The 15974-nt window shown below is 42.6% G+C and overlaps 1 protein-coding gene across 1 annotated transcript in view; it reads left to right on the forward strand.

Moving 5' to 3' along the window:
- The first annotated feature begins 1059 nt into the window (after positions 1–1059).
- Positions 1060–15974, forward strand: part of LOC116374080 (zinc finger protein 804A-like) — a 79799-nt gene continuing 64884 nt past the window's right edge. Inside the window, exon 1 of the mRNA XM_031823862.1 lies at positions 1060–1701. Coding sequence (XP_031679722.1) covers positions 1591–1701 — 111 coding nt within the window. The 5' untranslated portion in view covers positions 1060–1590. The remainder of the gene's footprint in view (positions 1702–15974) is intronic.

Below are 15974 nucleotides of genomic sequence, written 5' to 3' on the forward strand. Positions count from 1 at the left end.
GCACTCCCAGGACTCCCACTTCCACAAGAAATGTTAGTTTTGTTCGATTACGTCCATATTTATGTCCAAATACCTCAGTTTTGTTCGTGCGTTTATTTCACTATTCCAAAAGGTACAATGCGCGAGCGCAAAATCCAGACGAAAGGTCAAGAGTTCCATTACAGTTTGTAGAAACATGTCAAACGATGTTTACAATCAATCCTTAGGGTATTTTTATAATAAATCTTCAATAATATTCCAACTGGAGCAGAATACCTCACCACTGTGATTGACCCAAACTTAAGGAAAGCTTTGACTATGTAAAGACTCAGTGAATATAGCCTTGCTATATATAGAAAGGCCGCCGCAGGCAGACCTGGCTCTCAAGAGAAGACAAGCTACTGCCCACAAAATGAGGTGGAAACTGAGCTGCACTTCCTAACCTCCTGCCAAACGTATGACCATATTAGAGACATATGTTTCCCTCAGATTACACAGATCCACAACGAATTTGAAAACAATCCAAATTTGATAAACTCCCATATCTATTGGGTGAAATACCACAGTGTGCCATCACAGCAGAACGTTTTGTGACCTGTTGCCACAAGAAAAGGGCAACCAGTGAAGAACAAACACCATGGTAAATACAACCCATATACAACCCATTTATGTTTATTTATTTTCCCTTTTGTACTTTAATTAAAACCTTTAACCATTTGCACACCCTTACAACACTGTATAAATACATAATGACATTTGAAATTTATTTATTATTTTGGAACTTCTGTGAGTGTAATGTTTACTGCTCATTTTTGTTTATTTCACTTTTCTATATTATCTACTTCATTTGCTTTGGTAATGTTAACATTTGTTTCCCATGTCAATAAAGCACCTTGAATTGATTTGAGAGATAGCACCTGATTGGCCGGAAAGCGCAGGCTGGGCTGGGAATCAGAGTTGCCATCAGAGTAGAGGGCTCTCAGCCATTGGCTCAGCTCAGCAACACCAAACGCTGTATAAAGGCATGCCTGTCGCCACGGTTTGTGGAAACATCCTCTCCCCAGCAGATGCTCGCCGACCGAGCCGGAGAATGAGCACCTCAGCAAGAGATGAATGAGGAAAAGAGAGCACGCTGCCGTAGAGAACATGAGAGAGTGAACAGAGAAATAAAGAGATAGTGTGTCAGAGGAACACAGAAGAACGAGAAGGTTGGGAATAGACGACAGAAGAATACATTGATTATTGGAAATTGGTGACAAATGCTTTGCAACTGTCCTGCAGTCAATCCGTTTAAGTTTGATTTTTACAGAAGAAGAATATTTTCTACAGCAAAAGCCTGAGTTATATAATACGAAGTCAAGCGTCTGAGCCTTCTGTTTTGATGGGCTGCAGAGTTTGGAGAGTCTCCCCTTGCTGTGACGAGAGAATCTGAAAAAGCCCTCCCACCCTCTCCATCCGCATCTGGACAGCCCTGACTCTCACGCCTTACTGAGTCCATCCTATGCGTTCTGTGATTAGTAAAGTTGTTTACATCCGCACACTTTACTTTAATTTTTTTCTCTCGCTTTACCAGACAGTGTGCATTTTGTACATGGAAGCCACTGGCCTCCAATGGCTTGTTACTACATTGTCATCAGCTCCACACACCTCAGCAATGGACACTTCAGGAACATCAAGGGAGTTTTCCGGGGTCCCCTCAATAAGAATGGCAGCAAGAACTTGGTAAGGCATGCACCATCTCATAAACCTCTGAACAAGACAACATTTAACATTTAACTAATGTTGCATTAGGTAACATATGTATGCATTTATGAAAATATGTGCTATATAGAATCCTGTTTGATTGTGTGCTGAGGAAGCCGGGTATTAGTAATGACAACAGTGATAAAGCGTTACATATTACAGAATATCAGCTCTGTAAAAGAGATGACACACACACACACACGCCTCCCTGTGTCCAAACCACGGGCCACTTCTTTATAACAAATTATATTATACATGACAATGCAACGGCAGCAGCCCTGCAGTGTAATTTAATTACAGTAATTTTGTGGATTCCTGGAAGGAAAAAGCCTTGCAAAGCTTTCAAGGCACTATTGAAAATGCACACATTCCCTTGTTCCGTTTCTTTCTCTCTCTAGTCCGGATTTACACCTCGCTAAGGCACTCCGGGGGCTTTCCCAGCGGAGGAGCCTCAGCTCTAAAGAAGTGGAATCATATTAGATGAGATATTGATGCACTCACTGTGAGGCTATGAGAGACCACTGCTTAGTAGGAACCCTGTTCCCAGGGTTAAATAGACTAATGCAGTTGGTGTGTTGGGCCTCGTCGCCAACCAAACAGCAATAGATTGTCTCCAGTCAACTGGAAAGCAAAAGGGTACCCAATCCTCCCTCAGCAGACTCACTCTATCCATTTGACAGTTGATTTCTAACCACAGTCAACACACTTGCAGGCACCGTGTCCATATAACAGTAAGGATCCCAAATTTACCATATGCCAGTGGTTTCATTCTAAACATGTGGAATCAATGTGACTGCTAAGAAGCCACCTCAATGCGGTGGATAAGGACTCTGATTCTGAGCCACTCGGTAAGACTTAGTGAGATATCCTGTAATTAGAGCTATGCTACTCTCACTATGCTACCCTCACTAAGAATCATCTCACTTACACTTCACTAGATTATGTATTTAGATATGCAAAGCAATAACTTCACTTGTTGCTCTAGCTGTGAATTATATTCTATCCAGGCTATTTATTTAACGGCCTGATTTGCAGATCCTACCTTGTATTTACCTTATGTTTCATGCTACATTATAGTACATGTACGCTACATTATTTGAGTAGTGACAAGTTAGTGACATGACTGCTATTCGGGTCAGGTCCCAAGTCCATCCGGATCCAGCCGTATATACAGTTGAAGTCGAAAGTTGACATACACTTAGGTTGGAGTCATTAATACTCGTTTTTAAACCATTCTACAAATTTCTTGTTAACAAACTATAGTTTTGGCAAGTCGGTTAGGACATCTACTTTGTGCATGACACAAGTAATTTTTTCCAACAATTGTTAACAGACAGATTATTTCACTTATAATTCACGGTATCACAATTGCAGTTGGTCAGAAGTTTATATACACTTAAGTTGACTGTGCCTTTAAACAGCTTGGAAAATTCCATAGAATGATGTCATGGCTTTAGAAGCTTCTGATAGGCTAATTGACATCATTTGAGTCTATTGGAGGTGTACCTGTGGATTTATTTCAAGGCCTACCTTCTAACTCACTGCCTATTTGCTTGACATCATGGGAAAATCAAAAGAAAATCAGCCAAGACCTGGTAGACCTCCACATCCTTGGGAGCAATTTCCAAATGCCTGAAGGTACCACGTTCATCTGTACAAACAATAGTACGCAAGTATAAACACCATTGGACCACGCTGCTGTCATACCACTCAGGAAGGAGACGCGTTCTGTCTCCTAGAGATGAACGTACTTCGGTGTGAAAAGTGCAAATCAATCCCAGAACAACCGCAACGGAACTTGGGAAGACGCTGGAGGAAACAGGTACAAAAGTGTCTATATCCACAATAAAACGAGTCCAATATCAACATAACCTGAAAGGCCTCTCAGCAAGGAAGAAGTCACTGCTCCGAAACCGCCATAAAAAATCCAGACAAAGGTTTGCAGCGTCACATGGGGACAAAGATCTTACTTTTTGGAGAAATTTCCTCTGGTCTGATGAAACATATATAGAACTGTTTGGTCATAATGACCATCGTTATGTTTGAAGGAAAAAGGGGGAGGCTTGCAAGCCGAAGACACCATCCTAACTGATTAAATGTAAGGTATTGTGAAAAACTGAGTTTAGATGTATTTGGCTAAGGTGTATGTAAACTTTCGACTTCAACTGTAAATACTGCAAAAAAAAGCTACAGGTACATTCATTCATGGTAGCTGAGATCAGACCCTTGCACCTTGCACTCGAAGGGAAAACTCAGTCTCAGCATCCCAGTGCAGCACCACTCTAAAGGCCCCAAACTGTTATCATTAGCAGAAAATTATATTTTATACAGTGTAACTGCTGAGCTTCTGAACACTTACCAGAGTCTGTGCTCACAGAGAGTGGCTGAGGGGCACCTAACAGCTGATGTGAGAACTGTGTTCATGAGGAGCGGTGCTCCCTCGCACAGCTCTTTTCAATGTACAATCTCTACAAATAATGCAATTTATTTAACGCAAAATGGCTACAGGACTTGTTTTGGCTTTAGTGGTATACCATCGCTGCCTGAGGCTAAATTATTGATATGTATATTTCCTTTATATAACAGTTATTTCATTGACATATATGGCTTCCAATAATAAAAAACTAAGCTTCTCATATTAACAAATATAAACATTACTTGTGATTATGGTATTTTACTTGGTTCATAATAGGGTTGGGCGAAAGCTAGATTTTCACATAGTCATTACGGTCCTTCTCTCATCCCGGGATTTATGGTATTACCGGCTTAGTAGACAAGGGGGAGCCATTAAAATGTTTTAAGCCCATTGGGCGTCTATTACCGGAACAAAATTAGCTAAAGTAATAGCGAATTTCCATGGAGGCTGCTAGCTAAATATGCTAACTAGCGCAAACAGATTTTTTCAGTTGTTGCAAAGTCAGGCAGTCCAGTTCATAAAGTTATACATATATAGGTAGGAGCTACCGAATATAATTTTTTATGAGTTTTGACATTTACAAGCAAGTGTGAATGGGAGACATTGATCAAATTAACATTATTGGCTCTGGAGCAGCATGTGTACACACGCTGTGTCTGTGTGGAGTCTGGAGTTGTTAGGGTAATTCACCTGCCTGTTCTGCTCGGAGAAGATGGGGGAAGAGCAGTCGTGCGAGATCTGAGAGGAGAAATCATAAGATGGCAGTAGCAACGGTACAGCTAACTCATCCAAAGGGCTTTGACTTCTCAAACATGTTGTAAATGCAGATCTAAAATGCCTCTTATTATAATTTCAGACAATTTTTGTGCACCAGTTGCACTTCACGAACTGGCATTCTATCAGCAGACAGCGCTCTGGCTGATGTGTAACTACCTTTCTAGGTGAAGCCCTACTTTTCTCAGGTAAAATACAAGATTAACTTTGTGAAAAACATTAGAAAATGTAGCCGGCTACATTCTTTCTATGATAAACAGAAATATGATGCCCATGCATAGTTTTTGCAAAAAATGCCTTGCTTTATCATTGTAAGATCATTTAGCTGCAAGCCTAATTGTGTTGTCAACTGATGAAATTTAAGCTATATTGTGACGAATGTGTTGCACTAATGTTTTTTCTGTGAAGGAAAATTATAGTTGCACGTCCCTGATCACTCTATTGAAGAAGAAAAAACACGTGCCTTTCAATATAAAATGCAACCCCTGTCAATACACAGTTGGACTCACCAGCTCCCACTTTCTCTAGTTGTGCTATTTACAACAAAAAAAACACTTCATTGGCTCAACTGTTCTGGGGAACTACGGTAAGCTTTATAATGTAACAGGGGAAATGAATAACACAATTTGTTTATCTTCTAAGTTAACTGCAGGTAATTTCTTAAGAAATTACCTTAAGAAACAAGTAAGCTAGAAATATTAAAATGTATAGAAAATAAATATTTTCAACAGTATTGATGGTATTGAAAAACCATCCTGTGGCTATTATATAGTATATAGTATAACACTCAAGCCTAGTTCAAACTTTTTTTATGACATGGTGATGGTGAAGTTGGCTCAAAACAAAGTCATGTATGTCAAGCATCTGGAATACCGGGATAATGTTCCATGTTATCACATGCTACTGTTCAGTTTTAGCAGGGCGCTCTGACTTCACCAGTTTTGCCAGTCATGTGACTGGCTATAGCCCACTGCACCCTGGTTCAGTCCAATTAAACTCATCCAATGTAATCTAAATACTTTACCAGAGTCTTTCTTTTCATCACAGCAGCTGCTCCCTTGACATTTGCTGACACAATAATCCAGGCTTTATCACAACCGGCCATGATTGGGAGTCCCTGTCACATCTGCTCCTGCCACGCCCTCTAGTGCTCATCCTGTTTCTCCTTGACCTGCAGCCACTCCCCCCAGTGCTCTCTCTGTATATGTGTGTATGTGTTTGTGTGTGTGACTGTGTGGGTGGACAGGTGTGCTGGAGTCAGAGCAGATTCCCACCAGCTGCAACCTGTTCCATTATCAAGACCTCTACAAATACTCAGCCCTGCCACTTCCACACAGCCTGATCGTAATCTCTGCTCAGTCAGTCCATGTTTTTACCCGTTTGTTCCTGTTGTGCCTGTTTTCCCTTGCCTGCCGCTGTTTTCCTCTCCACTACAGTTCTGCCTGCTCTGACTCTGGTCCCTGTCTCCAGTCCAACTTCTCATCAGTCTTGCTACTCTATCTTGGATTCCCCACTCTATGATCCATTGGATTCCGCTCCGGACCTGCTTACCCTGTCCTAACACCTCTCCCTAAAGCCTCGTTCTCTGCACCTGGTTTCCGGCAACCCGCCCGAGCTTCCCCTGGCCTGCACTCAATCTTCCCCTCGTGTTTCAATAAATACCTTGGTTACCTCCTCCCAGTATCCTCAACTGAGTCTGCACTTGGTTTCACCTGTTCCGCTCTGCATGACAGTCCCATAGGGCGGCACACAATTGGCCAAGCGTCGTCCGGGTTTGGCCGGTGTTGGCCATCATTGTAAATAAGAATTTGTTCTTATCTGACTTGCCTAGTTAAAGGTTAAATTAAAAATACAAAAAGAAATTAGCAGCAATGAGGACAGTGTTACATGTATGTGTGAATGAAGCTTGTTCACCGTCTGATACGACAGACCCTCCATCTGTTACCCTATGGCAGGTATTCCAAGAAATGCCATTGGGGGTGCGCCAAATAAAATGTGATTCACATTTATTTATTTTTTACAAATAAAATAAAAAACTTTCTTTTTTTCTTCACATTTTCCAACAGTTATATTTATATATATTTTTTTCTCATCTGAGTAGCCTCGTTTCACTGCCAAAAATCAAATTAAATCATCTAATTTTCAGCGAAATAACACAATGTTAAATACAGGTAGACTAGTCAAATAATTAACATCCAATCACATTAACCTCTCGCGGGAAACCTTCACTCTTGCGCAGACGTTTAGAAACAAAACATGACAATTTGAATAATAAGCCACGGGAGTTTTTAGAGCGAGAATAAAGATGACTTTCAAGTAGTTAGTAAGTAGTAGTTTTCTGCATTATGCAATGATAGGGGCAGGGACCATCAAACACTTTTACAACATACAGAAGTGTGCTGGTTATCAAGGGGAAAAGTACTGACATATTTTTCTAATTGAGAGACGAGCTAAAAGTTTTCTTTACTGACAATCATTTTCACTTGTCTGACCACTTGCATGATGACAACTTTCTCACACGACTGGCCTATCTGGGTGATGTTTTTTCCTCACCTGAATGATCTGAGACTAGGATTACAGGGACTCTCCGCAACTATATTCAATGTGCGGGACAAAATTGAGGCTATGATTAAGAAGTTGGAGCTCTTTTCTGTCTGCATTAAAACTTCTTCGGCATTAGTGTCCCTTCCACAGGACGGTTGAGCTAACGTAGACTAATGCGATTAGCAAGCGGTTGTAAGTAACAAGAACACTTCCCAGGACATAGACATACCTGATATTGGCAGAAAGCTAAATTCTTGTTAATCTAACTGCACTATCCAATTTACAGTAGCTTTTACAGTGAATGAATACCATGCTATTGTTTGAGGCGAGTGCATAACTTTGAACATGAAAAGTTATAAATAAACAAATTATGCATATTTGGGCAGTTTAATACAACATGTTGAACAGAAATGCAATGGTTCATTGGATCAGTCTAAAACTTTGCACATACACTGCCTTCTAGTGGTCAAAATGTGTATTGCACCTGGGCTGGATTAATACATTATGCCCTTTCTCTTGCATTTCAAAGATGATGGTACAAAAAAAAATAGATAATAACGTTTTTTTATATTATCTTTATATTATCTTGATATTATCTCCACAGACTTCAACGTGTTTCCTTTCAAATGGTACCAAGAATATGCATAGCCTTGTTTCAAGGCCTGAGCTACAGGCAGTTCAATTTGAGTGTCATTTCAGGCGAATATTTAAAAAAAGGGGCAGATCCTTAAGAGAACAACACACAGGTCTTTCCGTCATTGTATGATTTTTTTTGTGTGAAAATGAACTCAAGCTTACAGACAATGTCAAATGTGATATAGCGAAGCACCTGATTGAGCTGGGTGCGCAATTATGCAGGTACTTTCCTGTAACGGATGACACAAACAACTGGATTCGTTATCCCTTTCATGCCCTGCCTCCAGTCCACTTACCGATATCTGAACAAGAAAGCCTCATCGAAATTGAAACAAGTGGTTCTGTGAAAATTGAATTTCAAATCAAATCAAAGTGTATTTGTCATGTGCGCCGAATACAACAGGTGTAGCCGAATACAACAAATCAACGCTACCTTACAATGTAATGCTTAGTTAATTTAATCAGAAGCCACTGCCAGATTTCTGGATAGGTCTGCGCTCAGTATCTTGCCTTCGCAAATCGCGCTGTTAAAAAACCTCTTTGGGCTGCAATCCCGTTAACGGGATGATATGACAACAGCCAGTGAAAGTGCAGGGTGCCAAATTCAAAACAACAGAAATCTCATAATTAAAATTTCTCAAACATACATGTATCTTATACCGTTTTAAAGGTAGTCTTGCTGTTAATCCCATCACAGTGTCCGATTTCAAATAGGCTTTACGGTGAAAGCACCACAAACGATTATGTTAAGTCAGAGCCAAGTCACAGAAAAACAGCCAAAGAGAGGAGTCACGAAAAGCACAAATAGAGATCAAATTAATCACTAACCTTTGATTATCTTCATCAGATGACACTCATAGGACTTCATATTACCCAATATATGTATGTTGTTTGATAAAGTTCATATTTATATTATATATCACTTTGTGCGTTACATTCACTTATTCCAAAAACATCCAGTGATATTGCATAGCCACATCGATTCAACAGAAAAACTCATCATAAATGTTGATGATAATACAAGTTATAGACATGGAATTATAGATATACCTCTCCGTAACTTCTTAAAATAGGGAAAATGCAGAGCGGAATTTAAAAAACAAAGTATATAAAAATCAAACTTTCATTAAATCACACATGTAAGATACTCAATTAAAGCTACACTCCTTGTGAATCCAGCCAACATGTCAGATTTTAACAAGGCTTTTCGGCAAAAGCATAAGAAGCTATTATCTGATGATAGCACAATAGTAAACAAAGAGGGTAGCATATTTCAACCCTGCAGGCGCTACACAAAATGCAGAAATAAAATATAAAACATGCATTACCTTTGACGAGCTTCTTTTGTTGGCACTCCAATATGTCCCATAAACATCACAATTAGTCCTTTTGTTCGATAAATTTCGTCCATATATATCCAAATGTCCATTTATTTGACGCGTTTGATCCAGAAAAAAACTTCCAAAAGATGCAACTTCACTACAAAATATTTCAAAAGTTGCCTATAAACTTTGCCCATATTTTTCAAACTACTTTTGTAATACGACTTTAGGTATTTTTAAACGTTAATAATCGATCAAATTGTAGACAGGTCTATCTGTGTTCAATACAGGAAGACAAGAAACCATGCTACTTTTCACGTCTTGTGCACTCTCAACAGTGTTACCCAGTTCCTAGATGGCCTACTTCTTCATTGCACAAATGAATATCCTCAACCAAATTCCTGAGACTGGTGACATCCAGTGGAAGCGGTAGGAACTGAAAACAGGTTCCTAAGAAATATAATTTGCCAATGAGATTTCAGTGAACAGACAGAGACCAAAAAATAAATAATTCTGAACGGGGTTTTGCCTGCAACATAAGTTCTGTTATACTCACAGACATCATTCAGACAGTTTTAGAAACTTCAGAGTGTTTTCTATCCAAATATACTAATAATATGCATATCTTATATTCCTGGCATGAGTAGCAGGAAGTTGAAATTGGGCACACTATTTATCCAAAAGTGAAAATGCTGCCCCCTATACCTTAAGAAGTTAATGCAACCGCTGTGTCAGATTTCAAAAAACTTTACGGAAAAAGCAAACCATGCAATAATCTGAGACGGCGCTCAGAACAATAGTCAAATTAGCCGCCATGTTGGAGTCAACATAAACCATAAATTACATGATAAATGTTCCCTTACCTTTGATGATCTTCATCAGAATGCACTCCCAGGAATCCCAGGTCCGCAATAAATGTTTGTTTTGTTCGATAATGTCCGTTATTTATGTCCAAATACCTCCTTTTGTTAGCGCGTTTGGTATACATATCCAAACGCTCGTTCTAGTCGAGCGTTACCTCGGATAAAAACTTTTAAAAGTTATATTACAGGTCGAATAAACATTTCAAACTAAGTACAAAATCAATCATTGGGATGTTTTTATCATATATCTTCAATAAAGTTCCAACCGGAGAATTCCTTTGTGTCTTGAGGAGCAATGGAACGCAAGTGGAAATCATGTGGAATGCGCATGACCAGAAAATGGCTGACTGCCAGACACCTGTTCATTCTGTTTTTATTCAGTCCCACAACACAGTAGAAGCCTCATTCAAATTTCTATAGATGGTTGACATCTAGTGGAAGCCCTACGAAGTGCAACTTCATTCATATCTCAATGGGATTTCAATGGGAACTGTGTTGAAAACCGACCAACCTCAGATTTCTCACTTCCTGTTTGGATTCATCCTCAGGTTTTTGCCTGCCATATGAGTTCTGTTATAATCACAGACATCATTCAAACAGTTTTAGAAACTTCAGAATGTTTTCTACTATGCATATATTAGTAACTGGGACTGAGGAGCAGGCCGTTTACTTTGGGAACCTTTCATCCAAGTTACTCAATATTGCCCCTGCAGCCATAAGAAGTTAAGACAATGATGCCCTTTGCGACCCTCACTAGCATGAAAACTAAATACAGTTACAGAATGTGTGGAAAATGATTTAAGATAACTCTGCAATGTTGGGTTGTATTGGAGAGAGTCTATGTGCATCCTTTCAAGCACACCCTTCTCATTAACCTGTGGTGAGTTATTCACAATTTTTGATGAACAAATACGTTTTTTTTGTAAGATGGCTAAAGAAAGAACAACATTATTGATCATTATTATATTATTATTTGTGCCCTGTTCCTATAAGTGCTCTTTGTCACTTCCCACGAGCCGGGTTGTGACAAAAACTCACACTCATTCTTATGTTTAATACATGTATCGTATAGTGTGTGCGTGGCAGGCTTACAATGATGTAAAAAAACAGAGTGCTCTGACCCTGGTGCGAGAGGTGGTACACAGCTGGAACATTTGAAGGGGTATGGGACTATAAAAAGTTTGGGAATCACCGCCCTCTGTGTTCCAATGGTCAGGGGATTAGAACTGTCATTTGTTGAGCAAACAGGACAGATTTTAGATAGTTTCAATTTCTCTCTACACCTCCAGGGTTGTGTTAATAAAGCACCGAACAGAAGAAAACTGACTGAAACAGAGAGGGACTATTTGAATTTGTCCAATAAGAAACGATAATCCCCATTTTCTTTTGTAATATGTTTTTAAAAGTTTTTAAATGATTTCATACCCCTAATTTAGAAGAAACTCAATTCAGCATCTCCAAGATGCAGTACCCCACCACAGATACGTGCTTTGGCTTTCCCTCTAGTCTAGAGCAAAACAAAGTATAGTTACTATAAGTATGTGTGTCTCGTGTGATGCATCATTTTAAGGGACCGCATCTTAGTGCAAGAGGTGTCACTACAGACCCTGGTTCGATTCCAGGCTGTATCACAACTCGCTGTGATGGGGAGTCCCATAGGGCGGTGCACAATTTGCCCAGCACTGTCATTGTAAATAAGATTTTATTCTTAACTAACTCGCCTAGTGAAATAAAAAATAAAAATGTATACCGGGGAACACTGTCTTGACATGCTGTCACGTTACCGGGGAAACTGAACGAGTGTGCGAGGTGCGAGTGGGCGTTCACACATCTCTCACCTCTGTCAAACCCCGGGGGTATTGTAGGAGGACGGCAAGCGAGCCACCATTGCCGCACAAGTCAATTAGCCTTCTCTCTTTCTCTTCCTCATCATTTCTGTGCTTCAGAGCCCCTGATTGCCACACTAATGAGCTAGGTCTGAGGAGCACATTCGGCTTCACACTTCTTGAAGAGAGCGAGAACTCCCCTCTCCTTTCCAGAGAGGTGTTTGAAGTCTATATTGGCAGTGGTTAGTTATTCAAGTGTCCTCGCCTTCATTTCTGGGCAATATGCGACAGGTGGAGTTCTCCTTCCACACATAATGACAGTTTTGGTGTACCTTCAATAGAGGTGGGACTAGCCTTAATTTAGCTCTCAGCATCACTAGAGTGAAAACTATATTCTATATGTTTGGCCTTGTGTAATGGAACACACATTGGGATATAGGAGCTGATTAATGGTAATGGTTTTATTGAAGGCACTACATATAATGTATACCAGAGTAAATGTGTGTACAGTTGAAGTCAGAAGTTTACAAACAATTAGGTTGGAGTCATTAAAACTCATTTTTCAACCACTCCACAAATTTTGTGTTAACAAACTATAGTTTCGGCAAGACGGTTAGGACATCTACATCTAGACATTTTTCCAACAATTGTTTACAGACAGATGAATTCCAGTGTGTCAGACGTTTACCTAAGTTGACTGCCTTTAAACAGCTTGGAAAATTCCAGAAAATGATGTAATGGATTTAGAAGCTTCTGACAGGCTAATTGACATCATTTGAGTCAATTGAAGGTGTACCTGTGGATGTATTTCAAGGCCTACCTTTAAACACAGTGCCTCTTTGCTTGACATCATAGGAAAATCAAAAGAAATCAGCCAAGTCTGGTTCATCCTTGGGAGCAATTTCCAAACGCCTGAAGGTACCACGTTCATCTGTACAAACAATAGTACGCAAGTAAAAACACCATGGGACCACGCAGCCGTCATACTGCTCACGCAGCCGTCATACTGTTCTGTCTCCTAGAGATGACCGTACCTTGGTGCGAAAAGTGCAAATAAATCCCAGAACAACAGAAAAGGACCTTGTGAAGATGCTGGAGGAAACAGGTACAAAAGTATCTACATCCACTGTATAGACACTGAGTCCTATATCGACGTAGCCTAAAAGGCCGCTAAGCAAGGGAGAAGCCACTGCTCCAAAACCGCCATTATAAAGCCAGACTACGGTTTTCAACTGCACATGGGGAAAAGATGGTACATTTTGGAGAAATGTCCTCTGGTCTAATGAAACAAGAATAGAACTGTTTGGCCATAATGACCATCGTTATGTTTGGAGGAAAAAGGGGAGGCTTGCAAACCGAGAACACCATCCCAACCGTGAGGCACGGGGTGGCAGCATCATGTTGTGGGGGTGCTTTGCTGCAGGAGGGACTGGTGCACTTCACAAAATAGATGGCTTCATGCGGAAGGAAAAGTATGTGGATATGTTGAAGCAACATCGCAAGACATCAGTTAAAACTTGGTCACAAATGGGTCTTCCAAATGACCCCAAGCATACTTCCAAAGTTGTGGCAAAATGGCTTAAGGACAACAAAATCAAGATATTGGAGTGGCCATCACAAAGCCCTGACCTCAATCCCATAGAAAACTTGTGGGCAGAACTGATAAGGTGTGTGTGAGCAATGAGGCCTACAAACCTGACTCCATTACACCAGCTCTGTCAGGAGGAATGGGCCAAATGTGGGAAGCTTGTGGAAGGCTACCCAAAACATTTAACCCAAGTTAAACAATTTAAAGGCAATGCTACCAAATACTAATTGAGTGTATTTGTCACGTTCTGACCTTTATTTTCTTTGTTTTGTCTTTATTTAGTATGGTCAGGTCATGAGTTGGGGTGGGCAGTCTGTTTGTGTTTCTATGTTTTTTCTATTTCTGTGTTTGGCCTGATATGGTTCCCAATCAGAGGCAGCTGTTTATCGTTGTCCCTGATTGAGAACCATATTTAGGTAGCCTGGGTTTCACTGTTGTTTTGTGGGTGTTTGTTTTCCTTGTGAGTGTTTGTCGCCACATGGTACTGTTTCGGTTGGGTTATTTCACGTATTTGTTTATTGTTTTTGTATTTCATAGTGTTCAGTGCTTTTCTTATTAAAATCGTCATGAACACTTACCACGGCGCATCTTGGTCCGTTCCTTACTCCTCTTCAGACGAAGAGGAGGAAATCTGCTGTTACAGAAACACCCACCAACAGAGGACCAAGCGGCGTGGTAATGGGCAGCAGCAACAGCGGCCGAAGACACAGGACTCATGGACTTGGGACGAAATTCTAGACGGGAAAGGAGGCGCTGGCATGAGGAGGCAGCACGGCGGCGCGGTTGGAAGCCCGAGAGTCAGCCCCAAACATTTCTTGGGGGGGCACACGGGGAAGTGTGGTGAAGCCAGGTAGGAGACCTGCGCCAACTTTCCGTGCTTACCGGAGAACGAGAGGGACCGGGCAGGCACCGTGGTATGCTGTGGAGCGCACGGTGTCCCCGGTGCGGGTGCATAGCACGGTGCGGTACATTCCAGCTCCTCGTATCATCCGGGCCAGAGTGGGTATCGAGCCAGGTGCCATGAAGCCGGCCCTACGCATCTGGTCTCCAGTGCGTCTCCTTGGGCCGGCGTACATGGCACCAGCCTTACTCATGGTGTCCCCGGTTCGCCAGCACAGCCCAGTGCGGGCTATTTCATCTCGCTGCACTGGCCTGGCTACCGGGAGCATGCAACCAGGTAAGGTTAGGCAAGCTCGGTGCTCAAGAGCTCCAGTGCACCTGCACGGTCCGGCCTACCCAGTGCCACCTCCACGCACCAGCCCTCCGATGGCAGCCCCCCGCACCAGGCTGTCTCTCCGTCTTCTGCCTACAGGGTCTCCCGCCTGTCCAGCGCTGCCAGAGTCTTCCTCCTCTCCAGCGCTGCCAGAGTCTCCCGTCTGTCCAGAGCTGCTAGAGTCTCCTGTCTGTCCAGAGCTGCTAGAGTCTCCTGTCTGTCCAGAGCTGCTAGAGTCTCCTGTCTGTCCAGAGCTGCTAGAGTCTCCCGTCTGTCCAGAGCTGCTAGAGTCTCCCGTCTGTCCAGAGCTGCTAGAGTCTCCCGTCTGTCCAGAGCTGCTAGAGTCTCCCGTCTGTCCTGAGCTGCTAGAGTCTCCCGTCTGTCCTGAGCTGCTAGAGTCTCCCGTCTGTCCGGAGCTGCTAGAGCCACCAGTCTGTCCTGAGCCTTCAGTCAGCCAGGACCTGCCAGAGCCGTCAGTCAGCCAGAAGCTGCCAGAGCCGCCAGCCAGCCAGGACCTGCCAGAGCCGCCAGCCAGCCAGGAGCTGCCAGATCGGCCAGCCAGCCAGGAGCTGCCAGAGCCGCCAGCCAGGAGCTGCCAGAGCCGTCAGCCAGCCAGGAGCTGCCAGAGCCGCCAGCCAGGAGCTGCCAGAGCCGTCAGTCAGCCAGGAGCTGCCAGAGCCGCGAGTTAGCCAGGCGATGCCAGAATTGCCCTTCACTCCGGAGCTGCCGGAGTCTCCCCTCTGTCCGGCGCTGCCGGAGGCGTCCTTCACTCCGGCGAAGCCGGAGTCTCCCGCCTGTCCGGCGCTGCCGGAGTCTCCCGCCTATTCGGGACCCATTTCTAGGGTCCCCAGTCCAAGGTTGGTGGCAAGGGTCGCCGCTTTAAAGAGACCACGGAGGCGGGCGAAGAGGCGGACTAGAACTATGGTGAAGTGGGGTCCACGTCCCGCGCCAGAACCGCCACCGAGGACAGACGCCCACCCAGACCCTCCCCTATAGGTTCAGGTTTTGCGGCCGGAGTCCGCACCTTGGGGGGGGGGGTTACTGTCACGTTCTGACCTTTATTTCCTTTG

Source organism: Oncorhynchus kisutch, linkage group LG5, assembly GCF_002021735.2.
Source record: "Oncorhynchus kisutch isolate 150728-3 linkage group LG5, Okis_V2, whole genome shotgun sequence".
NCBI lineage: Eukaryota > Metazoa > Chordata > Actinopteri > Salmoniformes > Salmonidae > Oncorhynchus > Oncorhynchus kisutch.